Source organism: Panthera leo, chromosome C1 (assembly GCF_018350215.1).
Source record: "Panthera leo isolate Ple1 chromosome C1, P.leo_Ple1_pat1.1, whole genome shotgun sequence".
NCBI lineage: Eukaryota > Metazoa > Chordata > Mammalia > Carnivora > Felidae > Panthera > Panthera leo.
This window is the reverse complement of record NC_056686.1, coordinates 92829279-92856752: the sequence shown is the minus strand read 5'-3', so window position 1 is coordinate 92856752 and position 27474 is coordinate 92829279. Positions and strand designations below refer to the sequence as shown.

Below are 27474 nucleotides of genomic sequence, written 5' to 3'. Positions count from 1 at the left end.
TTATGAGGTGAAGTAGCCTTTCCTCTTAGGGTGGTCATGGAGAGGCCATAGCCTAAATCAAGGCCCTTCTGGATGAGAACAAGCTAGGCTCTTGAGGAAGAGAAAGAGCCTTCTCTGCTCTAGGGAGAGTTCTGGGCTAGGAGTCCTTGGCAGGAGTGAATATCCACCCCAACCCCCTTCCCCTAGCTCAAGGGCCAGTTGCTAACTTCAGCCCCCAAATGAGAACACTTTATCCATCACATTTCAAATAAATTATAAATACATACACAGAATCCAAACAAAGTTCCAGTAGAAGCTGCTCACAGACCCTCACAGGGGCCAGTTTAGAGAAAAATGGTCACCTCTTTGTTCTCTGTGTCTCTGGAGCTGCAGGCAAAACTGTTCCCCCCTTTTCCTTGGGTAACCATGGGGACAGCTCAGGACAGAGAGAGGTTCAGACTTAGAAACACTCTCATCCCCATCTCCTCTCCTCTCTCCTCAAATCCCTCCCCCAAAATCTAAAAAGAAAAATAAAACAAAAAACCTAATTATTTCACTGAAGGATTCTGGAGCATTTGAGGATGTAAATCTCACACTCCCCCTGTCAAGTGGGGGAACTCTGACCCAAAGAAATGACGGGCCCCAAATCAAAGGTCCTGTATTCTGGGTACCCCAGTAAAGTGCACATTACTGGGGATGGTGTTTAGGGAGGTGAGAAGGTGGGAGGGGATGACTCAGTCCTGAGGAGAAATTGGCACAGGGCACATTCACCTTTGGGATGATAAGTGGGCTAATTGGCACTGGATCAGAAAATGGCTGGATTCTTCCTTCTTCATCCTTCCCTGAGCAGCCCTATGGCCAAGGCATACTGAAGTGCTTCGAGCTGGGTAGGAGATGGATGGCCCTTTCCCAGTCAGCATTAACTCTTAGGCCCTGGGGTCCAGAGAGGGACTGAAGGAGGTGTCAGAAAGAGGAGACATATCAAAGACAAATATGGAACTGGGTCCCGAAGTGAAGAAGCACCAATAGCATTGGCCTGCCCTGGACTGGGGGTTTGGGTGGGGAGGGATAGAGCCTGGGAGAAATGAGGAAGCAGGGGAGGAACAGAGGGCAAACCGAGAGGGTGTGTCCTTTCATAAAGGTGAGATAGGGGAGTATGAAAGAGGGGCCACAGAAGGAGTTGGGGGTTTGGGGGAAACGAGCAGAGAATGAGGAAGAAATAGGCCCATCCATCCATGTCCTGGGGCTCTGGGGCAACTTAGCCTCATGGTGGTCCTCTGGGCCCTTCCAAAGCCCCTATATGGCCCCATAGGAATGAGAGGAAAGCCTGGACAGACATGGAAAAGGATCTTGAATGCCTCAGACCCAAGAGATTGGGGAAAGGAGATGGACAGAGAGGTTGGAGGCAGAGAGGGCTAAAAGGGAGTTGCTCCTAGACCCCTCATCTAGTGTCCCCTGTGTGAGACTAAGCCCAAGAAGGAGGACAGGGAAGAAGGTCAGGGGTTTCTAAGGCAAGTACAAGTTTACTATTGGTGGAAGGTGCACCAGCCTGGAGGGGTGGGAGGGCTAAGGGAATAGAAGAAACTGCTTCCCCAGCAAGTTTCTTGGCTTCAGTTTCTTGAAGTTGCAACCCAGTTGCAATATATCTGCTCCCCATTGAGTCTGGGCCTCATCAAGAGCCCCTACAGGGCTGTCTTCTAGACTAGTTGGCCTCCTGGGTTCCCACATGGTAGGCTCTGTGGGCAAGCAGATGCCAGAGGAAAAGTGGGAAGCATACCAGGCTCAGGCTGACTGGAGATCAGGGCAGACACAAGGCTTAGATAACAACCATTGAAGAGGGGTCACTAAACCACTGGTGGGCCCTTCATGCAAGGGACCAGGAAGAAGGCTGCCAGCCAATTTCCCCTCCCCCCACTTTTATTGAAGCTGACAGGTTGATAGAAGTGGCTGCTAGGAACCAGTCTCCTGCCCCCAACCCTTGCCTGCAACGGGAGGCTGTAAGTGGACGAGGAAGACCCCAAGCAAAATGTTGGGGTCCAGGCCGTAGACAAGAAGCACTGAGCTCCTGCCATCCGAGGCTCCAGCAAGAGGAGAGATAGGAAGCCACTGGTAGGGCCGCCGGGGTTTCTGACAGCTGATGCCTGCCCATCCATCGACGACGTCTCAAAGCTCAAAGCCCAGAATGATGGAGGAGGGGAGTTGGAGAAGGAGGAAGAGGGAGGTCCTGGAAGCTGGAGGTGGTTGAAGAGGTGCTGTCCTGTTCGGGAGTAGCCAGGTGGGAGCTGCTTACTGCTTCTCCACCGCTCCCTGCTCAGCTGCGCTCTCCTGGCTGGGGCCCTGGCCCTGGTCCTGGTCCTGGCCCTGCCCATGCCACGGGGTCTCCTTGAACACAAACCAACAGTTTCCGGCCCACAGGAAGAAGTTGATAAAGCCGAAGAGCTGCAAAGACATCAGGGAAGTTTGTGAGAATAGTAAGGGGGGAACTGTGGGAACAGGGAGGAGGAGTTCCTGTGGGGGTGAAGGAAGAGGCACAGGGGGCTCAGAAGACTAAAACACAGAGAACTGGAGATACAGGCAGGGTTCAATGCTGATACCCACTAAGGGGCTCTCTGGCAAAAGCCCCTAACTGTCCACAGCATGCACCCAGGTTGTAGCTTGGTTGCTAGGAGAGTCTGGCCCCTGGAGTGAAGCATCGTGCAAAGCAGAGCAAGGAGCAGGGGCTCTGGTGGCGCTTTCCAAAGCACTGTTAGGAGTGCCTTTTTCAAGGGTGGGTGTGACCAGAGCTGTCCAAGGTGCTCCTTTCTTAAGACCAGGGACCCAGCCCGGGCTATATTCAACTATTTATTCAAAAATACTTAAAAACCTATCAGCAGGAAGTATTGGGGTGGGGGAGGTGAACTGATGTCAAAGCAATTAGCATCGAAATGCATTAAAAATCAGATGGTTTGATGGATGAAGGGAGGCGGGTAGATGTGTGATAAAGCAAATCTAGTAAAATGTTAATGGTGCAGTTTAGGCGATGAGTGTGTGGGTGTTCATTGTAAAATTCTTTCAACTTTGATATGTGAAAATTTTTACAATAAAATGTTGGGGGCTAAAACTGATCAGTAGGGTTCCAGCAAGTTCTAGAAGGCTCCCTGGTGTGCCAGCGATTAAACCCTTCAGTTGCTGGGCCTTGAAGAGTTCCAGGCCATTTTCAGGGCAGGGCTAAGGTGACAGGGGGCATTTGAAAAGCTTCAGGCCTCAGCTATCTACCAACTGATATGGAAAGATTTCCCCATTCTAACAACTGGGATGGCCAAACATGTGCATACCTGCCGGACCCACACCTGCCCAAAACCCCTTTCCAGTCTAGAGGCCTGAGTGACAGTGAACCCCTTCTCACTCACTCTGGGTCTGCTCCCAGCCGTGAGCCCAGCCACAGCCTGTGCTCTCCTTCATATGCTCGCATGTGCACACATACACACACAAACACATATTGTAAAGGAGGAGTGGGAAGCAGTCACAAAGGGCATGCCTGGATGTGGGGAGAAGGGAAATGGGAAGACAGAGTACAGAAGGAGGAAAGAACAGGAGGCTAAATGGCTTTTGGGTTCCCCCCAAACCAAAATGTCTTCTCAGGGTCAGCCAGGGACCAGCAGCCATCCTTAGGTGCTAGGGTCACCGGCTCCAGTTTTAAGGGATGCCAGCTGGAGAGACACCCTCTCTTTTTGTCCCAGAACCTGCTAGCCGGGACAGGCCTGGGCATCTGGGATAGCACTGCCTCCCCCGGTCCCCTTCAGTGGCCACAGGTCTCACCACAGAGATGTTGGCCAGTCCCATGGAGGGTGTGGCCCCAGCGCTGCACACTGCTTCCTCTCCATGGCACACAGACATGGCTGCGGTCAGGCTGGATGGCCGTGTGGCCCCCTTGATGTCTGTCAAGCCCTTGCCCCAGGCCGCTGCAGCTACCAGCCAGAAGAAGGTGAAGGAGACAGTCACACAGAAGTCCTGAAAGGAGCAGAGGGACAAGAAATACACTCAGAAAGACCCCCGTGATTACTTCTTTTCCTCTTGCCAGAATGCATTGGGATCCTGGGGTCCCAGGACAGCCACCTCTTCCTATCCTACCCAATATTTAGAACCTCTGGGAGCCCAGATCATCTTAAGGAATCTGTTCAATGCCACCAAAAGAACCCTGCTACCCAGGGCCACCCCTCCCCATGCCCTCAGAACTGAGGCCAGGCAACAATGTATCAAGGCACCTGCTGGTCAATGTTACCCCCACATCCAAGTGGCCTAAACTCCCCACTCTCCCCTTCAAGCTTTTCCTCTGGTCACCATTGTTCAGCTACAACTGGTGTCAGAGTGAGAGCAGACTGCAAGAGACAAATGGGGTCCCCTGAAGCACCCCTTCCACCTTGCATGCCTGGGATAGGGAGACAGTAAAGGGGAATGATATTAATGATAGCCAACACTTACTGAAGCTAACTATATACCAGATATTTTACATGCATTTTCACTTCATCTCCCCCAAACACTATGAAATGGGTATTATTTTTTTTATGTTTCTTTTTTTTTTTTTTTTTTTTTTTTGAGAGAGAGAGAGAGAGAGAGAAAGAAAGACAGAACACAAGTGGGGAAGGGGCAGAGAGAGAGGGAAACACAGTATCTGAAGCAGGCTCCAGGTTCAGAGTCATCAGCACAGAGGCTGACCCAGGAACCCACAAACTGTGACCTCATGACCTGAGGCGAAGTGGGACATTTAACACCCCCTGAGCCACCCAGGCGCCACCGAGATGGGTATTATTTTATCCCCATTTTATATTGAGGAAACTGAGGTTTATAGAGGATAAGTGGCTTGTCCAAGAGCACACAGCCAGTAAGGGACCGCCCTGGAATTTGAACCCAGGCAGCCCAACTCCAGAGCCCACTTCTTGATGCTGTTATGCCTCCTGTGAGCACAGCAAGTGACAGAAAGTTGGTAGAGGCAGAGTCATCGGAGCTGTGGGAACCACAGAACCCGAAGGGATCAACAAGGAAGAGCTGGCAGGGAGATTCAGGAGCTTCCACATATGGGTGTCCTCCCCTCTCACTCTGACATCAGTCTCAGAAAGCACATCTCTCAGTTTCTCCATCCCACTTCTGGCCTCTGCTTACTCACCACCAGGGGGAAACGCTTGTTCTCTGCGTAGAGGTTGTGGAAGCGCAGGTAGACAACTAGTGCAGCCATGGTGTAGAAGAAGGAAAAGATGCCCAGGGTCACAAAGAACTCAGCGGGAGCAGAGAAATCCCCCATCAGGTGCATAGTCTTGGAGGTGGAGTCATCATCGCAGAGGGGCATCTCATACTGGACCCGGTTCAACCTGCAGGTGGCAGGGGATGCCATCCTAAGCTCGGGGCAATCCTCTTCCTGTGGAGGCAGAGGACTGTACCTGCCCTAGGGGTAGTCCTGTGCTCATTCTCACCCTGGGACTCTTACAGAGCCAAGAAAGGGGGTGTGTGGGGAGGAATGCTTCTGGAGGGAACCCTGCAGTCAAGGCAGGAATCTCCCTGGAATTCTGGTCAAACTCTACCTCCCATTCAGCCACTACCCCACTCTCGTCTACTTTGCCCAGATATGGTGACCATGTAGTTCCAAGGATCTCCAGGGCCCTTCAGGTCACTACCACAATAATCCATCTATTTCTTATAGCCAAACCACCAGGGAGATCAGCTTCATTTTGCCCCTGGGAAAGGGGCACACAGGCCCACAGTGGCCAGGTTAGTTTGGACTTTCCCATTCCCAGGCCTTAGTCAGGCCCCCCAAATGAGACTATATGGGATAAAATAAGGAGAGAAAAACAAACACCCTGCAATATACAAGAGATAGTTAATCGTTGGTACTAAAAATTTCTGGAAAGACAAGTCCTATTCCCAGTTCTCCTCTGAACAGTTGGGACTCCCTCCCTAAGCTCCCAAGTAGCCCAGAAAGAGTATTCTTTTCTGCCTCCTGGTCAAGGTGCACATCCTTGTACTCTAGTGGTACCAGGTGAGCACCCCATGTCAACTCTTTAGGATCTTAGTACTAACAAGTTCCCTAACCTTCAAGGCAGGGAGGAGGTTGCTGAAGGTCAGAAGGACCTGCCCAACTAGCTGAGACTCCTATAAGCCTCCATCCCCAATTGCATGGTTTTTTTCTGTAGGAACTATGTTACACCTGCTATTGGTTATCTATGGACTGGAACATTATTATGACAATGATCGATCTGAGGTTCCCCGATATTTTTCTATGGTTAGTCTGAAATTCCTAAAGGGTGGAAAGGACCCAAGTCCTGTAGTTCTATTTGAACCTGGAGCAGCACTCAAAAAAAGGCCTTTAAGTTTCTGGAGAAGGAAGAGACCAAGCAGGTCCTGCCAAATAAGCGAGAGAGGCTGTGTGGGGTCAGAATCAATTCCTGCTCACCTGAAGGGATAGCCGAACAAAACAATGATGGAGCTCACATCCTTGGCTTCGTTGTTGCAGCGAACTGTTGCTCCTGTCTCCCCGCTGTAGGAGCCGCAGGACCCGAAGGCGAAAATAGCAAAGAGCTGAGGGAGAGGGAAGCCCCTTTGAGAGTCGGAAGGTATATCTCATCAGAACCACCTTCTGACTCTTAACAGGTGCAGATACTGTGGAGGGGACCAGGATTTCCTTTAATCAACTCCCTCCTGGGTAGGGACCCATGGCTTCCATTGGTCTTCCAGCCTCAGGATGCTGTGTTCACTGCATCTGAGTCCTGGACCAAACAGTCAAATGAATGAGGTTGACTTTGAGTGGTGTCTGGGGGGAAGATAGAGAGAAAGAAGAAATGGACAGTTTCCACATCTCCCCATTGGATGTGACTGTGGAGAATATAGGTAGCCTCCTTAAGATGATAAGCAACACAATTTAGGCTTTTGGAAACTTCTAGGATAAAGGTGGACTTCCTAGGAATAGATTCCTCTGTGATGAGATCAGGCATGCTTTGGGATTCTTTCCATTTCTCCTTTGAAGCTGTCATTGAATCTTGTGGTTACCTTGTTGCTAACTTCCAGGGGCTTCCAGCCTCACTGGAGGTATAGCTAGAAGTGGCAACTTCCACTTCCACCAAGCCTTCAGAGGGGCCAAGCAGGGAAGAGCTATGCTCCTCTTCCTCCAAAGGTACTTTTCCTTGCAGCAACAATGCTGGCTGCGTCCATGCTGACAGTCCTGGCCCACGCCCAGAGCAAAGTACCTTCCACTTGCCTTATCAGCCTCCACTGTTCCCCCCGCAGTGTTTCCCCTTGTTATCTGTTGATGCTGCCATTGCTCAGTGTTAAGAACCAGAAGCATTTCAGGTCACTTGAATTGTTTTCCTCTCCACCTTTCATCACATTTTACTAAACCTCCTGTCTTGAGTGAAATGAAATTTCCTCAACCTATGATTTTCTAATTTCTTTCTGGGGAAACACACTGGTTAGAAAAGGAGGTGAGAAACTGGAATCTCTTATCCTCCCGCATCATCTGTTCAGGCCCCGTTTCCTGTGCACTTACCTTATACGGGCTTGTATATGATGTAATCATTCTTATTAAGCACAGAGCTTATTCTGTTAATGATCATTTTCTGTATGTTTCTCCATATCTTGGACATTAAGCACCTAGAAGACAGCTCATCTACATCCCAGGCTTGCACCCAGAGTTTAGAATAGAGTTATGTGCACGTGATTTTGCTAACTCTTGATAGCGTTATGGAGTTTTGAAAAGAGACCTGGATTAGGAGTTTGGAAATCTGGATTCTAGTCCTGGCCCTGTCACTGATGAGCTGGGTGACCTCTAATAAATAACTCTGTTCTCGGAGTCTCAGTTTTCCCGTCTGTTAAACAAGGGGTTTGGAGCAGGCAATCGAGGCCTTTCTCCCACTGGATGGGGATAATACTATCAGCGTGCTCTTGGCCGGGCTTGCAGGCAGCTGTGCTCTGCCCCTCGGCGGTGTCCGGTGCCACTGCCCCGCCTTGCATTGCCTGCCCTGGCAGATCTTCTCCATGCTGGAGCCATTGACCCATCTCTAAAGGTCACAATGAGCACCTCTGTTTCCAGGAGGTTTAGTTCAGACAACTGAGAATTGTCTCCATTGTAAAAAAACATCCAGAAAAGGAGACAGTATAACTCTCTCCAATGCCTGAATAGCCTCCTCATCTGGCTTAATTTACAGAGACTGCAGTAGAGCCCTGTTTGCTTATCTTGACAGAGCTGAAGAGAATTTGCCCAAAGCCTCTGCATCATTACCCTTTATATACTCCAAGCCTCCTCACTGGCATAACAATGATGCTTCTCTAGCTCTTCCTCATAGGAATTCTCTAACTTTTGTCAGCTCTATGAGCCTCTTGCAAGTAGCTTCTGGTGCTCAGAACTGGACACACAATTTAGAGTATCACATTCTAAGAAGGGCAGCATAGTTTTACCCAATAAAGTCCCCTAAGAAAATAGGTATTCCTAACTTGGGGCAACGGATGGTGAGTTATGGAGCCTTCTCTTCACTAGCACTTCCTTGACAGGCACTCCTGAACATCTACAGAAAGAGGACACTTATGGAGCACTTACTGTGTACTGGCACTGTCCTAAGCACTATCATTTAGTAGTGAATAAAAGAGAAAAATCTCTGTCTTCATGGAGCCTGTACTCTAGAGCTGCACTATCCACAATGCTACGTAGCCACTAGCCAAGTGTGGCTATTTACATTCAACTTCATTAAAATTTAAAACAATTAAAAATTCACAGTGACTCAGTCACATTTAGCCACATTTCAGGTGCCACATTTCAATAGCCACACGTGACTGGCAGGTACCATATTGGACAACACAGATAATAGAACTTTTTCGTCACTGCCCAAAGTTCTTCTATGTCTGGATGATCACCTTGAGGTTCTGAAAATCCTGAATCCTGCTCTCTGATTCCTCAGAGAGTGAAATATACCATGAATAACTTTAGCACTAGCTGCATCCTCTTCTATTCTGATTCTTTGAAAGTCAGGAATCCCTAAACACCTTACATAGCTCTTTATCAACCAGAATATATAATTAAATCTGAACATCACACAGTCACGAGATGACAAATCTCATGAAGTTTCTTATGTAAGTGGACAATGGGAAAAATCTGAGGGGAACTTCATAGATTCACAGGACGGCAGAGCAAAAAAGATCTTACAGATTATCAAGCCCCATGGTCTCATTTCACAGAGGTAGAAACTAAAGTCCCAAAAGATTAAGTGACTCTCCCAGGGTCACATTTAGCCATTGTGAGGGCCAGCCTTAGAATTCACATCTCTTGATTCCCTGTCCAGTGCTCTTTCTACTTAATCAACGAACAGTTATTAAGCATTATTGTGCCAAGTGCTGGAAACACAAAGATGAGTAAGACCCGGTACCTTCTTTTAAGAGTTTACATCCAGAAAAAGAAAAAAAAAAAACAGTGTCATGCTCAAACAAATAAATAAAATAAAATTCTGCATCATAAAATTATTGAGGCTAAAAAAGGGGATCTCTCCTGTGTTCAGGGAGGATTGTAAGGAGGCAGGGAGTAGCTCTGCACCTGGCATGCAGGAGCAGAGAAAGACACACTGCCCCAGCCCATTCCACCTTTCTGTACCAGATTTGCTTTCTTCCCTAAATGTACCAGGTGACTGAACCACTGGGAAGAGCGGGAAAGAACTGAAACCGTCCGTGTCACCAAGCATAAGGGTTTCTGAGTTGAGCAAACTGCTCCAAAAGAACAGGAGCCAAGGAGAAAGAGACAGAGACAGAGAGAGAGTCCCTGAGACAGGGAAGGGGTGGATCTCTGAAGTTCTGATGCCAACCTTCCACCTTCCTCCTCTTAGACCTGTATTGCTAGGGACAGAGATGGTCCTATATTGCTCTCCACACCCTCCTCCTCCTGCCTCTATATCTCTTTGGGAAAGATGTCAAAATAACCTTGCCAGTTAGGTGCTGACTTACTTGATGGTGATGATCCTTTGTCAGCCTTGGGGACACTACCATCCCTAGTTAGTGCAGAGCACAAGACAAGATCTCCCCTCCAATCTTACCCCTACAGTCATCTTATTGGTTTGATGGACTCTAATAGTATTCATTCTCATTTCCCCACACCAACTGAAATAGTTTATTTTCATTATAGAGACCCCAGAGCCAAGTAAGTGGCTTTGGCACCTCAAATTATTGATCAGGGGTACAGTTGATAATGATATGACTTATTATGGGAACAGTGACAGAGTAATCCAGGAGATTCCTTTGTGCCTTACCCTCAAAGTGAGGATCTGGCAGTGATATTTGAATAATCCAACCAAAGGACAAGTCTAGCTGAGAGTATGCATAAAGAGGAGATTTGGGGGAAAGGGGAGGTTTGGGAACAGGAGGAAAGGGAACCAACACTTGCTGAATATCTCCTGGACTGTCTGGGCTGAATGCTTGGATGCTTTACAGAAATTACCTCTTATAATCCTCCCAGTGAACCCATGAGATGGATCTTACCCTCATTTACAGGTAAGAAACCGAGGCCCACAAAGATTTTGTTACTTACCCTAGGTACCTCAGATTCTATGGCTAGAAAGCAGAGGACGCTGCATTTAAACCAAAGCCCATTGACCTAAAAATCTGCCTTTTTCCTTTTTTAAGGAAACCAGTTCTTTAATACTTGGTCTATACCCGTGTTATTTTGCTAGCTTTCTGTAGACTTAGTGAGACTCCAGAACTGGGAATTGAAGTGAGATTAATTTCTGAATTAAAAAAAAGCCAAGCTCTAAGCCAAGCTCCTGAATAATAAAAGACTAACATTGCTTTCTTCTTACTAGGATTCCAGCAAAATTGCTTTTTGATAACAATGACAACAAGTTTTCAAGTATCATTACGATAAACGCAAGATCTGTGTTTTCTTTTTCTTTTTCGTTTTTTTCCTTTTCCAGTCAGGGTCATTTGATCCCCTCCAATAAGGAAATGAGTGAAAATCCCAAATGACATTTTCACTGTCATTTCTGGTGCTGGTTCCTGTGTACTTTTATATTAGCTCATCCTGCAGAGACTCAGGCAAGTGAAACTCACGCTCTGAATTCAGGCTGCTAGGATGGCAGTAAAGCAAATCATGTCTCCCTTTGATGCTGCCCTTCAAATGAAGGCTAAGTTCAGAGTCTAGCCCTGGGCCCCTGGATTTAGCACTATGAGAGAAAGGCATCACCCCCCTCTAAGAAGCTGAGGATCATAAAAGTCAAACGGTTCTTAACTCTTAGGGATCAGTGCTGACCCTGGGAGGAGACTGGATCATTTTCCTAGGCATTGTTTTGTGCAGCCTTTACAGAAATGTGGGTATTGGAGGAGGAGGGCATTGAGAAAAGGATAGAAGGATTGAAGAGGGAAGCTTTACAGAATCCCCCCATGAAGGATGATTCCATGGTCTAATAACCTCATTGTTTCCCTCATCCCTTGACAGTCTTTCTCAAATTTCCCTTAGATCCATTTGTCTAGTTTAATGATAAAATTGTACTCTTATATTTCAGGTTCTGCTCCTCATAATGGTTCCCTAGTTCTGGATGGCAGTCACATGGAGCCTTAATAACATTCTTATATGGCCACCACTGGTACTCAAGTGGTGGGTCAGAACAGGGAAGTGGGGGGAGGTGAAAGCTCAGTCAGCAGTCCATCCAACTGCTCTTGAGGCAGTAGGGAGAGTGGAAAGTCCCCATCAGATCCCAGAGTTTGCACTTGGGAGCTCCTTGCCTGGCCTGTAGCCCCAGTCAAGGTCTCAGATATCCACAGATAACCCCAAATGCACTATTGCCCCTGAATTCCAGATCTGATGATTCTCATCCAAACAATGATTCAGGCAGGACTCAGTGACACAGTGCTAACTCCTGTCTCCAGTGAGTTAAAAGCCCTTTAGAACTCAATCATCCTCAGTATTAACAGTAACTTATTCCCTAGCTGAATTCTGTGCTGAAAGCACATTAATTAAGTTATTCACACACCATTTGGTGTGTGGACTGTCTAACTTAAATCTCTTCAGTTATAGTGCACTAAATGCTCCCAACTAGTTTTCATGATTTGAAAGAATGACTGCACCTGTCCACATTCCTAACTTATACTCAGGAGGCCTTGGGCACTTACAAGGACAGAGAACATACCAATATCTCAAAGCACCAGTGAGGCAAGGAGATGGTATTTGCCCTGGACAGTTACAGAGGAAACTGAGGCCATGGGCAAGTGATTTCTTCAAGGTCACAGGGTGAGTCTAATGAAGGACAATATTCTAGCATACCAACCATTTAGAGCAGAAGGGGACCCTCGGGATGGTGTGATCAACATTTAACTAATGTTGAAAACTGAGGTCCAAAGAAGTGACTTGCCCTAGGTCACATAGCTGGAAAAGGCAGGACCACATCTGAAACCCAGAGCCCCAGCTTCCCAGCTCAATGTTTTATCTTATTCTACAAGCCACATTTTGGCCATAGTGTGACTTTTATTGTCTTGATATTTTTTCTTTTATTTAATCCTAGAGCCATAGGCTTCATTCATTCATTCATTCATTCATTCACTCTCTTACTCAGTTACAGGAACCCAGATTACTTTAGTGATCTCAGCAGGACAACCGCCAGCCAGCCAGGACCCTGTCTCCCGAGTCAACCTTCAGGATCAGTCAGGTCCTGGTGGGTTTGGAGGCCGGATGGTTTCCCTCGCCCGCCTCATTCCCTCCTCTGCCCTCCGTGGATTTCCTTCTCCTCCTTGTCCTCCCTCCCCCCTCCTGCCACCGAAGAGTGGTATGTGCAGGATCAGAGTTCTGGAAAGGTTACACCCGGGTCCTCTCGCTCGGGTGAAATGTGAGCGCCCTGGGCAAGGGCTCCTTGCACATAGAAGGACCGAATCCCGGACTCCAAATGCCTTGCTCCTCACCCTCCTGCCATCAAGTGCTGGAGAAGCACCCCGGCCGCCCCTCCCCCGCCCACCTGTCGCCGCCCCCCACCCTTCCGCCAGGGCCCGCCGCAGCACCTCCCCGCCCCCCACTCCGGCCACATTGCTTCGGGTCAGCGTCACAGTCCAGGCTCCCGAAATAGCCCGCGGCTGGAGCATCGACTCACCCACTGGAGAACTTTGATGAAGCCCAGAGGCTCCTCCAGCCGCCTCCAGCGCATGCCCACCAGCAGACGGTCCACCTGCGGACACGGGGCCGACGAGGGGTCAGGGCGGTGGGGGGCCCAGGAAAGCGCCGGTTTTCCTCCCACTCCCACTCGGGAGAGGGGACGGAATAAGGGTCCGGCCCAACCCTGAGGTGGAGAAGGGGTGGTAAGACAGCCTCGGGCGCGCGGGGAGTACCTGCTGGCGCGGTGACTTGTCCGCTGCGCGACTCGGGCCCTCGGTCGAAGACATGCTGGCGCAGCGGGTCCGGGGCGCAGCGCGGGGGCTCGGCTCCCTGGCCGGGAGGCTGTGGGCACCGCGGTCGGCCCGGCGACTGCTGGCCGGCGGCGGGGGCAGCGAGCGGTGCGGGAGCGCGGACGGCCGTCGGCGGCCCGGGCTCCAGGCTGGCGGGACGGGTCGCGGGGGCGCTGCAGCTCGCGCTCGCGGAGGCCGGGACCGAGGCTCAGGCCCTCCGGCTGCAGAAAGCCCTCGAGTCCGATTCAAACTTCTGTCAAACTCGGGAGCGCACTTGGCAGCCGAGTCACGTGGCGTGCGCTCGCGAACCCTCCTCCCGCCCCCTCTGCCCCCCGTCGGCCGGCAGGGCGCCTTAAAGGGACCTGTGGCTTCTGCGGGCAGTTTGGCCGCGAGGGGGTTCAAGTTCGTTGCCAGAAGCCTCCAGGGCCAGTCCCAAGCCGTACACGACAGCCGCTCCAACTCATGGCCAAAGTCGGAACTAGCCTGGCGCTCTGGAACGCACGGGTTCTTGTTTTATCTTTTCCTATTTGCGTGGATTTGGAGCCGCTCTGCGCCGTTTTTCTCTTCTTCCACACCACAATACCCAGAACCGACAGGATTTTCATCAAGCATTATCAGTGTTGAGATAAGCTTCTAAACCTTAAGGTTAACAAACTGCTTGCTTTCAAAATCTCCAAAAGCCACTACAAGAGGGAATGGGCAACAGAACAGAAATTGCTCACTTTTTATTGTCTTGTTACGCTATTGTTTAATTTTTTAACAACAAAAGGTATTCATATATTAATGACTTAAAAGTTATTAATCATTAAAAAGTATAAACTCGATCTCCTTTAAAACGGAGAGTGAAAATAGTCTTTGAGGAATAGGGAACTTAGAGAATAATTTGCATTGAAAAGTTGACATTGTTGCATTATGATTGACCTTCAATCGGTGCCTAATTTTCAAAAAGTGTTAGTCAGGAGCCCCAAGTGAGCAATCATGAATATTACACATTCGGTTTACTGGATTGTAAGTGTAAGTAGTGTAAGTGTAAGTAGTGAAAGGTTAAGTGATTTGTCCAAGGTCACTGAGTGAGCCATGGGGCGGCAGCCAGGTGGAAAGAACCAGCCTGTGACTCTGAAGAATTGACTTGTAAATATGGATCCCCCTTGTCACAAAGTCATTAATTGGAGTTCTCCTCTGGTAATTTAGAATGACTGCTTTTTGAGCAAACATTTAGCTCTTGTTAATACAATTCATTCCCTCATTGAGCAAGTGCTTTCCCGAGGTTGGGGTAGAAGGGAGTGACTGGACTTGAAAGAAACTTCTCTAGCATATTTCCATTGCAAATCTAGAGGAAATAAGAAACAACTGAGTCCCCAATCCAATTTTTAACACATTGTTCTGCAGTTTGAGGTTCCTTTACTATAGAATAGGAATAATAGTGTCTGCCCTACTTATTGCATCAGGTCAGCATGAGGATTAAGTGGTGTAAGGTGTGTAAATGCCCACACTACACAAATATGAAATAATACTTATTACCAATGGTCTACAACAATATGCATACAACATATAACACAATCAGAAAAGAATTCAGAATAATCCAACAAAAATCCCACACATCTAGGAACCAACCTTATTAAATTTTAACACTTTTCCTGGTTTGTCTCAAATCCATTCTTTAGGGGCTCCTAGGTGGCTCAGCCGCCTCAGGTCATGGTCTCATCGTTCATGAATTTGAGCCCCATGTTGGGCTTGCTACAGTCACTGCAGAGCCTGCTTCAGATCCTCTGTCCCCTTCTCTCTTGGTCCCTCCTCCCCTTGCATGTGCGCACGCACGTGCGCGCTCCTTCTCTGTCTCAAAAAAAAAAATTCATTCTTTAACAAAATACAAAATTGCATATAAAACAAAACCTGTGCATACTGTGATATCATTCCCTCCCTCTTTCCTTCCTCCCCAGAAGTAACCACTATCCTACCCTGAATTTGTTTATTATTAGCTTCATGCATATTTTAATACTTTTGCTGTATAATGACTTATATCTATATGCAATACATTAAATTTACCAGATTTACTATTGTTTCTCACATGGTTTTAAACTTTATCTAAATATTGTGCTTTAGGTAACCTTTAGCTCGTGGTTTTTTTGTTGTTTGTTGTTGTTGTTTTTTACTTAACAGTGGGTTTATGAGAGTCATCTAACCTGAGGCATACACCTTTTAGTCCCTTCATTTTAACCATATAGAATTCCACAACATACATATACCACAGTGTATTATTCACATATTGATGGACATTTAGGTTATTTCCAAATATTTACTCTTCTAAACAGTGTTGCACTGAATGTGTACACACAGCACTGAATTTCCAACTTTCTTTTTTTTTTCCTCTCTCTCAAACACAAACCTTGGTAAGAGACCAATTCTTATGACATGACCATTATATAAACTGAAACAAACATTTCATAAAACATTCTCATTATTTTCTATTCCATTTCATTAAAAAAAAAAAAATCTGGCCATCCAAAAGCCAATGTAAGTTTTTCGAGGCCTAAAATTTATACAATTTGGGGGCCCCCTTTAGAAAAAGAATACAAAATTAGTAACCAGACCTTGGAAGAAGCTTTGTAAGTGAGGGAGCCTGAAGCTTAAGTATCATGAGTTTCAGGGTAAATATCTCTCTGAGGAGACATACTAGATTGATTTAATGATTCACTAATAATGAGTTTCTACCAACAGTTTGATATTGTTCTATACCTAAAAGTGAGCCAGCTAGGGCATATGATGTGAACATTTCAACTTTGAGTTGTTGTTTTTTTTTGTTTTTGTTTTTTTGTTTTTTGTTTTTTTTTTTTAATTTATTTTTGGGACAGAGAGAGACAGAGCATGAACGGGGGCGGGGCAGAGAGAGAGGGAGACACAGAAACGGACCGCGAGATCGTGACCTGGCTGAAGTCGGACGCTTAACCGACTGCGCCACCCAGGCGCCCCTCAACTTTGAGTTTTGATAAATGTATATACTCATGCAACCACCACCATGATCAAGATATAGAATATTTCCATCATTCCAAAGAGCTCCTTCTTGCCCTTTTGTAGTCAATCCTCATGCAACTACTGATCTGCACTCTGTCATTATAATTTAGTTTCGCTTTTTTCTAGAATTGCAAATAAATGGAATTATGCAGTATGTACTGTTTTGTGTCTGGCTTTTTTTTTCACTCTGCATAGTTTTTGAGATTCATGTATATTGTTGTGCTTATCAGTAGATTGCTTCTTTTTGTGCTGAATAGTATTCCATCCATATTATGAAATATGATCCGTTGCAGTTTATCTATTCAATTACCAAAGTATATTTGAGTTGTTCCTTTTTTTTCTTTATTCTTTTTTAGCTGTTTTGAGTAGACCTGACATAAACATTCTTGTATAGGCTTTTGAGTGAATATAAGTATTTATTTCTAGGGTAAATACCCAGAAATGAGAATTCTAGGTCATGTGTAAATAAATGTTCTTAACTTTATATAAAACTATCAAACTGTTTTCAAGAGTGGCTGTACCATTTTGCTTTCCCACCAACAACGTATTCCAGGTGCTTTGCATCTTCTCCAGCACTTGGTATTATTAGCTGTTTTGGGGTTTGTTTTGGCTTTTTGTTTCTTTCTCTTTTTTTAGCCATTCTGATAGGCAAATGGTGGTATCTCTTTGTGGTTTTAATTTGCATTTCCCCAATGGCTAATAAGGTAGAACATCTTTTCATGTGCTTATTGGCCACATGTGTATCTTTGGTGAAGTGTCTGTTCAATTCTCTTGCCCATTTTTAAATTGGGTTGTTTCTTTTTCACAAATGAATTTTGAGAATTCTTTATACATTCTGAATGTAAGTCTTTTGTTGGATATGAGATTGGCAAATATTTTCTCCCCTCTGTAGTTTGTCTTTTCATTCTTTTAACTGTCTTTTGCAGAGCAAAGTTTTACATTTTTGTAAGTCTATTTTACTATTTTTTAAATGGATCAAGCTTTTGGCATTACGTTTAACCACTCTGCTTAACCTTAGGTCACAAATATTTTCTCAAATATTCTCAATGTTTTAATTCTAAATGTGTTTTATTCTAAATGTTTTAATAGTTTTATGCTTTACACTTAGATGTTTTTGAGTTATTTTTTGTGTAAGGTTTGGGATTTAGGTTAGGGTTATTATTATTATTATTTGGCATGTAGATATCCTATTGTTCTAACAACTGTTTTTGAAAACACCATTCTTTCTCCATTTAATTGCTTTTGCACTTTTATAAAAAAAAATCAATTGGCCATATTTGTGTGAGTCTATTTCTGGCCTTTCTATTTAATCTAAGTGTCTGTACTTTTGCCAATACCATACTGGCTCAGATACTGTAGTTTTCTAGTAAATCTTAAAATAGGCTAAAATGATTCCTCCAACTTTGGTCTTCAAAATTGTTTTAGCTATTTAGTTCCTTTGCATTTCAGTATAAATTTTAAAATCAGATGGTGTATATCTACAAAAAATTCTGCTGGGATATTGATTAGAATTGCATTAAATCTATAGATCAATTTAGGCAAAATTGACATCATTACTATGTTGTATTTTCCAGTCCATGAACACAGAATGCCTCTCCACTTATTTAGGTCTTCTTTGATTTCTGTATCAGCACTAGCAGTTTTAAGCATACAGATCATGTCCATGTTTTTGGTAGATTTATACCTGAATATTTAAATTTTTTGGAGCCACTATAAATGGTATAATTTTAAGTTCAAGTTTCTATTTGACAATTGCTAGAAACTGATATTTTTCTGTTGATCTAGTATCCTGTGACCTTTCTAAAACTTGCATTTTTGTTCTATGAAGTCTTTGTAGATTCTTTTGGGTTTTCTATATAGACAACTATGTTGTCTGCAAATTGGGACAGTTTTCTTTCTTTCTTTACAACATGAATGCCATTTATTTATTTTCCTTGCCTTACTTCACTGTCTAGGAATTGCAGTACAATGTTGAATATGTGTGGTGAGAGTGGACATCCTTGCCTCACACTTCTTAGGAGAAACTGTCAGCCTTTCACCATTTTGTATGATGTTAGCTCTAAGTGTTTCATAGATTGCCCTTATCAGGTTACAGGTATTCCTCTCTATTCCCAGTTTGCTGAAAGTTTTTGTTATGAATGGACGTTGAATTTTGTCAAATGCTTTTTCTGTATCAATTAATGATGCTCATGAACATTTTCTTCTATGGACTATCAGTATGATAGATTACATTGATATATTTTTTAGAATATTTAAAGATATATATTATAATTAAATAATATAATTATAATATGAAAATATATTTTTTAAAGATACATATATCTCCTGTCTCTGTCTCTCTCTCTCTCTGTATATATGTGCATATATATATATATATATATATATATATATATACACACACACACACACACACACACACACACACACACAACTACACTTTATTTTTAGGACAGTTTAAGGTTCATGGCAAAATTGGGCAGAGAGTACAGAAAATTCCCACCTCCCTCTCCCTCTCTCCACACACAACGTCTCCCATCATCAACATCTTGAATCAGTATAGTACATTTATTTATTACAATCAACGAGTCAGCACTGACACATTATTATCAACCAAAGGCCACAGTTTACATTGGAGTTTACTCTTTGTGTTATATATTCTGTGGATTTTGACAAATGTATAATGACAAGTATTCACCCATATAGTATCATACAGAATAATCTCATTGCCCTAAAAATCCCTTATGTTCTACCCATTCATCTCTGCCTCCCCCAACCCTCTGGCAATCACTAATCTTCTTACTGCCTCCATAGTCTTGCCTTATCCAGAACACTATATAGTTGGAATCACCCAGTATGTAGCCTCTTCAGATTGGCTTCTTCACTTAGTAATATATCTTTAAGTTTCCTGTATGTCTTTTCATGGCTTAATAATTCATTTCTTTTTAGTAATGAATGATATCCCATTGTATGGATGTACCACCATTTATGTATCCATTCATCTACTGAAGGATATCTTGGTTGCTTCCAAGTTTTAACAATTATGGATAAAGCTGCTATAAATATCCATGGACAGGTTTTTGTGTAGACATATGTTTTCAACTCATTTGAACAAATACCAAGGAGTATGATTGCTGGATTGTATGGAAGAGTATATTTAATTTTGCAAGAAACTGCCAAACTATATCCCGAACTGGCTGCACCATTTTGCATTTCCATCAACAATGAACGAGAGCTCCTGTTGCTCCACATCTTCATCAGCATTTGTTGTTGTCAGAGTTTTGGATCTTAGCCATTCTAATAGGTGTGCAGTGATATCCCCTTTTTTTAATTTGCAACTCCCTAATGAAGTATGATGTTGAGCATCTTTTCATATGCTTATTTGCCACCTGTAGTTCTTCTTTTTTATTTTTTTTTAAAGTTTATTTATTTTGAGAGAGCGTATGCATGGAAGGGTCAGAGAGAGGGAGAGAGAGAGAATCCCAAGCAGGCTCTCCACCATTAACACATAGCCCGATGTGGGGCTCAAACTCACAATGGTGAGATCATGACCTGAGCCGAAGCCGTACACTTAACCAACTGAGCCACCCAGGAGCCCCTGTAGATCCTTTTTGCTTAAGTGTCTGTTCAGATCTTTTCCCCATTTTAATTGGGTTGTCCATTTTCTTATTGTTGAGATTTAAGAGTTCTTTGTGTATTTTGGGTAACAGTCCTTTATCAGACATGTATTTTGCAAATATTTTCTCCAGTCTTTGGTTGGTCTACTTATCCTCTTGACAGTGTCTTTCATATAGCAGAAGTTCATAACTTTAATAAAGTCAAACTTTTCAATTTTTTCTCTCATAGGTCATGGCTTTGGTGTTGTATCTAAAAAGCCATCACCAAACCTAAGGTCATTGAGATTTTCTCCTATGTTATCTTCTAATAGTTTCATAATTTTGCATTTTAGATTTAAGTCTAGAATCCACTTGAGTTAATTTTTGTTAAAAGTGTAAGGTCTGTGTCTAGCTTCTTTTTTTTTTTCCTTGCATATGGATATCCAGTTGTTCCAGTGTCATCTTTTGAAAAACCTATCCTTTCCCCATTGAATTGTCTTTGTTCTTTTGTCAAAGATCAGTTGACTATATGTATATATATTATATTATATATATTATATATATATATATTATATTATATATATAATATTATATATTATATTATATATATATAATTTTTTTAACTATATTTTTGTGGATCTATTAACTGCTTAGTGAATATTGAGCCAGCCTTGAATTTTTGGTCATGATATGTTATCCTTTATGTTTTCCCTTATATATATTCTGTAATATATACTTATATATTATATATTACTGAATTCAGTTTTCTAATATCTGTTGAAGAACTTTGCATCTGTATTTGTGAGAGCTATTAGTTTGTAGTTTCCGTTTTTGGATTGTCTTTCTTTGGCTTTATTATCAAGGTAATGACAGCTACTGAAAGAAGATGGAAAACATTCTCCTCTCTTATATTTTCTGGACAGCTACTGCTTTTTTTTTTTAATGTTTATTTTTGAGCAAGAGAGACAGAGCATGAGTGGGGGAGGGGTAGAGAGAGAGGGAGACACAGAATCTGAAGCAGGCTCCAGACTCTGAGCTGTCAGCACAGAACCCGATGCAGGGCTCAAACTCACGAGCTGAGAGATCATGACCTGAGCCAAAGTCAGATGCTTAACTGACTGAGCCACCCACGTGCCCTGGGCTACTGCTTCTTAAAAAGCTGACACCATATTGTAATCAAACCAATTGCACAAAGTAATGCCACTCTCTCAACATTTTTTTTAATCCATGAAATTATTCAATAGCAGATATTTCATTTTTTGAAAATTCTGCCTGTTAGGAGTAGAGCCACCCTATAAAAGGAGATTTAGAGCTTGCTAAATTTCTGTCCTAATAGTTTTTGGTTTGTCTGTCTGTTTGTTTTACCTAATCTTGGGAGATGCTAAAAAATTCTTGGAGTTTGGTAAAATGACTTCTACTATCTGGAATCCTAATTCCATTGGATTGAGATTTATAAACAATTTGTAAAGGCCTAATACATCTCAAAAACCACTTAATCTTCATACATCCTTCTGAAGAAAACAGTTTAAGGGAAAATACATAATTGAGAGTAAATATCAATAGCTGTTATTATAATGAAAAATAAAATTCATGATGATTATTGTGTAAAACAATGACTTAAAGATTTTTTTTGTGGAGCAAGTGACATAGGGAGGGAGAGCAATTTTACATAAATAAAGGCATAGAAGTGTGAACTATTGAGGGAAATTGGTAATCAGCAACATTACTTGCCCTGAAAATAGGAAGTATGAAGGGGAGTAGTAGAAAATAAAATTGGAATGGCAGTTGAAGAGTCTTGCATGATAAGCCTTTACAATTCACTGACTGCTTGCTCTTAGATTTTGAGCAGAAGAGGTAATATAGAAGTGGTTAAGGACCAAGCTCCACAGTCAGACAAATCTGAGTTCCACACCTAGTTCTGCCATGTAGTAGCTGTGTTTCTTTTTCAAGAGATTTAATTTCTCTAAGCTTTTGTTTTCTTATCTACAGAATAGGGTTAATGACAGTACCTACTACAAAGGGTTATTGTGAAGATTAGATAAGATGGTGTATGATGAGCCTGGTGCCTGGCACATAGCAAATATTCAATAAATATTAGCGACTGCCTGATCAGAACTTCAGGAATATTAACCTGGCAGCAGTGTGCATAAATGGTATAACATATGGCTTCCCTTTTTAAAACAGAACCAGGGCCTTTCAAGATCTGTGCCAAGAATATTTCACAAGTCAGACTCTCTAGGTGGAATTTCATGTCTCTGAAGTTGAATTAACAAGATTTAGAGGCTACTATGACTGAAGGTCAGAGGAGAAGGAGTCATGATTGCATTACTATTTTCTATATTCCAGTGTTCCAGTGTACTGTATTACTTTTTTTCATGTTTATTTATTTTGAGAGAGAGAGAGAGAGAGAGAGAGAGAAAGAAAGAAAGAGAAAGAGAAAGAGAAAGAGAAAGAGAAAGAGAAAGAGAAAGAGAAAGAGAAAGAGAAAGAAAGAGAAAGAGAAAGAGAAAGAGAATCCCAAGCAGGCTCCTTGCTGTCAGCACAGACCCTGACACTGGGCTCAATTCCATGAACTGTGAGATCACGACTTGAGCTGAAATCAAGAGTCAGACACTCAGGAGCACCTGGGTGGCTCAGTCAGTTGAGCGTTTGACTTCAGCTCATGATCTCACGGTTCGTGGGTTTGAGCCCTGTGTCATGCTCTGTACTGACAGCTCAGAGCCTGGAGCCTGCTTCAGATTCTGTCTCCCTCTCTCTTTGCCCCTCCCCCGCTCGCACTCTGTCTCTCTCAAAATTAAATTTACATTAAAAAGAAACAAAGAGTTGGACACTCAACCGACTGAGCCACCCAGGCGCCCCTGTACTGTTCTTTTTAAGAACCAAAATGGAGGTATTCTTGTTGGGGCAATACTATTATTTCAGACACTGGTCAGTAGCTTTACTCTTCTTAGCTCTTTTCAAATCCTCCTCCCTTCTGCTGCTCCAGCTGGCTCCTCATCACTGCCACCACAAGCCACCCCATCCCCTGTTTACTACCCAATTCCAGCAACTCCCTTCTTCCAAATCCCCTCATCTTCCACCACACTCCCACAGGAAAAGTGCTGAGCAAGGACTAGGAAGGAGGAGGCTGTGAAGTAGGAAATGTCCCCATAGGAGATGGGGAAGAGTCAGACCCAGTTAGGGTCATTTCTCTTGGGCTCACAGGGGAGAAGTAATTTTCAATAGAGGCAGTAGTCCTGAAAACTCCATGAGGAGCTAAACTGGGCAGGAAAGTCTTAAAGCTCTTCCAGACCAACACATCAGAGATGATGGATGTGTTTGGGAGGGAGTTGAGGAGAAGTGAAGTTGAAGAAAGCCACAGAGACAGGAGTGGCCAAAAAGACATTTTGTAAGGTGTTTATAATTTTTGTTTTAAAATGTGTTAAATAATAGCTTCATTAATTTTTTAAAACTTTAATGAAATTTTAAGAAATTCAGAACATGTAAAAAGTAAAATCCAGCGTTTTGGTCTTGCAAGAAATTATAGCAGAAACATTAATAATACAATTTTGCCTTAGTATCATAACTACTCACTGAGAGCAGAGTCAAAGAAGTGTGAAAGACCTTTGAGAGCAGTTATAAAAATAAGGAATGTCATCAGGACTATAAACATTGTCCTGTACTGTAAGATATGATGTCATAATTAGAGTCCCAAATTGTTTTCCTCTCTCCCTACTCCTCTTTCTTTCTTTCTTTCTTTCTTTCTTTCTTTCTTTCTGAGAGAGAGAGAGAGGGAGGGAGATATCATAGTTTTCCTTTGCCTTCCTTTGTTATCAGCTCCAAGTACCAAAAACTGGACTTTATTTCATTAAGTGTTCAGAATTTGTAAGGTAAAAATAAAATTGCTAACAGCAAAAACAATACCAAAATTCTGCTAACTCACATGCCTCTAAGCAAAAACCCTCTTCTATTGTTGCTTCTGATTTGCTTGACCAGGACACCAGATGAATAGTTAAGACTCTTTTAGTGCAGACCCCGACTCAACTAGGCTTGCGGAAAAGGTAATTTATTGCCTCCTGTAACTGAAAAGTCCAAGTTTTAGTCATGACTGGTTCCAGGGTCCCAAATCATAACACCAGAACCTGGGTTCTTCCTTTCTCTGTCTCTCCATCTCTTTGTTCTTGTTTCCTTTACATTGGTTTCATTTTCTAGCTGGATTCTCCCCCATGATACCCCACATGAGTCTGGCCTTACACCTTTTTTTTTTTAAGTAACATTATCCTATAAGATATAGTTCATGCAAAAATAGACAATTTAATGAAGTAAAAGATAAGTGTTAATACTAATGTTCAACCTTGCTAGAAATCTAAGATTTGCAATTTTTTTGGCATATGTATCAAAAAAGCTATCATTAAAGATAATTCTCAGTGTGTAAGAGATGTAGGGGGCTGGACACCCTCATTTACAGTGAGGAACACATTTGGACATACTTTCAGAAAAGCTATAGCAGGATTTTGTTTGTTGTGACAGAAACTAAGTTTAAACTAGTTTAAGCAAAAAAAAAAAAAGGGGGGGATTTTTTTTTTTTTTTTTTTTTTTTTTGGCTCATGTGTGAAAAAGTCCAAGGAATGGAAGTGGCTTTATACGAAGTTGGATCCAGTAGTTCAAATGATTCATTCTGTCTCTACCTCTGTCTCTGCCTTTCATTGCTTGCCTCTGTGTGGCTATATTCTCAGGCTCTCTATGTATGCATGGTAAAGAGATAGCTGCTGTAGACCCAAGTTTACATTGTCCTTACTCCTTGCTGTCTGGGTCAAGGAGATGGAGTTCTCTTACTGGCTAGACCAGGTCACCATCTCAACTCTGGAGCCTGGGAGCTGGATCAGCTCCACCTGAGCCACATGTTTGGGGTAGGATTACTATAGAATGGGAAAGGATTTTCCAAAGGCAGGAGAGCTGGGAAGGCAAATCTGTGTCCATACCATGGACAATTTGGCACTATGTACCCAAAGTCTCTAGAATATACAGGTCTCTGAGCTTAGTAACTCCAATTTTAGGACTTAATTCTAATGAAAGGACCAGAAACAAATTTTTATTCCTGCTGTGCCTGTGGTGATGGGTAGGAAGCAGAGAAGGAGGCCACTCTGGCCTTACATCCTAACAACCTAGCAACTCCATTAGGGCTGTAGGCAAAGTTCTGGGTAGGGCTTTCAGTGGCCCACTTTGGGCCACATTTGCATTTCAGAATCAGTCACTGTGGCCAAGGACTGGCCAGATCTTGGCTATGTGCCCATTCTTAGACTTTGTGGGTAGTATTAGTCCTACCAAAACCACAAAACTGAAAGTTCGAGAGACCTAGTTTCCCCCAAAGCAAATCAGGGTGCTTCTGCCTAAAGAAGAAAGAATAGACAGTGACCAAGCAAAAACAATTGACGTTCACTACATCAGATAACTAAACCTGTTAGAACTGCATCTGGAATCATGGCGAATTTACTCTAAGTGAGGATCCAGGAAAGTTTCCCCAAAATAAAGTCTGTCAACTCTGGTATATAAACTTTGTGACAGATATTTTGGTAGTTCCAAGTGGTTTTGCGGAGCTGAGGGCAAAGAGACATTCTTTTACAGAATCATCTTCCTCTCTGTCAGCTCTCTAAGTACAAGCATTTTTTAGGGTTTTATTCTCTGAATAATTAAGTTGTCACATAAATGATCTCTGGAGAAGATGAGTTGTACCATAATCTGACAAGCTGTATTTCTCTTTCCAAATTGCACCAGCAAGTCATTAGGTTTCCAAGAGAACCTCACAGGATACTTAAGCCACCGAGAATACAGATACAACAACTCCTAAGTGTAGTATTTAAGAACTAAAGGAATCTGCAATTGCTTTCCAGAATGCAGCTAATTTTCAAAATGAAGAGTCAATTCAATAAATATCAACTGAATACTTTCACTACTGATTGCTTCCACAGTATTCATATCTGCATTTTCCCAATGATTGTACCCACGTTTTGCTTAAGGAAAGCCATTCATGGCCAAATGGTTTGGGTGTGATAAATCCCATCTCTGGCTTTAGAGGTAGGGTCTAATTGACTTATGGCAATACTCCTGGTCATGATAATTCATTCAAGGGTGGAAATGCCCCAATTCAAGCCAATTATACTCAATTCTTGGACATCTATTTGAATGATAAGAATATCTCTTTCTCTCCCCTATCCTCTTTAATTGAATATAAATCCACAAGCATATAACTTCAGGAACTACCGGCAGCCATCCTGCATCAGGAAGGGAGAGTTCGCCTGAGAATGAAGCCAGTCTCAAGAAAGACTAAAAGAGAAAAACCTGGTCACATTATTTGAGATGCTGGATTTGAGTTGTGCTGGTCACATTGAGTTGCTAGATCATGCCATGCCTGAAGCAACATACTTGTGGACTTTTCAGTAACATGCCCCAATAAATTCCCTTTACTTTTTAAAGTCTGAGTAGGATTCTCTGCTACCTGTAATTCTGACACCATCCCCAACTGCAAAACAATTCTGATGTTAACCACTCAGAGTTGGTGTCAGACTCTGCAGGTTTAAGGGCACAGTCCTCAGCAAGACTGCCCTTACTTCAGACATCAGCCAAACTTTGGGGGCGTCCAGACCACTCACACTTTGGTCTAACTGGTGAAAATTCAGAGGTGCCCATGACCCCCTCATGTTAAAAAATTTACAAGAATTGCTCACAGAACTCAGGAAGGTGCTATATGTACAATTACAGCTTTACTTTAAAAATATAAATCTGGGTCAGCCAAATGAAGAAATGCACAGGGTGAGGTCTGGGAGGGTCTTAAACACAGAACTTCCATGCCTTCTCCCTGTTGAGTCCAGACACATCACCTTCTCAGCACACCTGTGTTCACTACCCAGGAACTTCTCTGAACCTCAGTGTCCAAAGATTTTACTGGGATTTCATTACATAGGCATGACTGTTTGGATTGTTGGCCACATGACTAAACTCAATTTCCAGTTATGTTAAAGATGCTTCCTCAAGCTCTCCCTCTTTTTTGTTGCCTGTGCCTCTTATTAGTTCAATGTCTCATCTTAGTTCTCACTCTTATTCCATGCCAGATTTCTACAGCTTTGGCCTCACTCTGCCAGCTTCCCTGCTTTGATTAAGCCCTGGGGGACGGGCTTAGTCTGGAACAGCAGGGGTAGAATTTCTTTGAGCCCATTTAACCTGCAAAGTCTGAAGACGTTCTTGAAGATCCCCATTATCTGAAACAGAGTATATAGCTAAGGGGACATTTAAGTTGTTTCTCATCACTCCTTTTCCTTCTTATAAATTTTTTTGAGTTTCATGTCATTCATCCACTCATCTTTTCTCCCCTCCCAATGCAATTATCTTCCAAACTCTTGGCCATTTTCCTCATTCTCTAAAAAGCACCTGGCTCACGGCCTTCCTCCCCCCTCAACTTCTGCCATTCTCTTGGGCAATTCTAAGGTCCATATGGCTTTCTCAGTTTCATGTTCTCATTATCTCCAATCCGATAAATTTCTTGTCA

General features: G+C 43.3%; 1 protein-coding gene across 1 annotated transcript; it reads right to left on the bottom strand.

The window, feature by feature from the left end:
- Positions 1-1019: 1019 nt before the first annotated feature.
- SYPL2 (synaptophysin like 2) lies at positions 1020-13358 on the bottom strand. The gene is made up of 6 exons (XM_042951878.1): positions 13291-13358; positions 13056-13130; positions 6404-6528; positions 5123-5324; positions 3778-3969; positions 1020-2418 (listed from the first exon to the last, which is right to left on the bottom strand). Exons 1-6 carry the CDS (start codon positions 13342-13344, stop codon positions 2266-2268), a joined length of 801 nt encoding a protein of 266 aa, XP_042807812.1. The 5' UTR covers positions 13345-13358; the 3' UTR covers positions 1020-2265.
- Positions 13359-27474: the final 14116 nt, after the last annotated feature.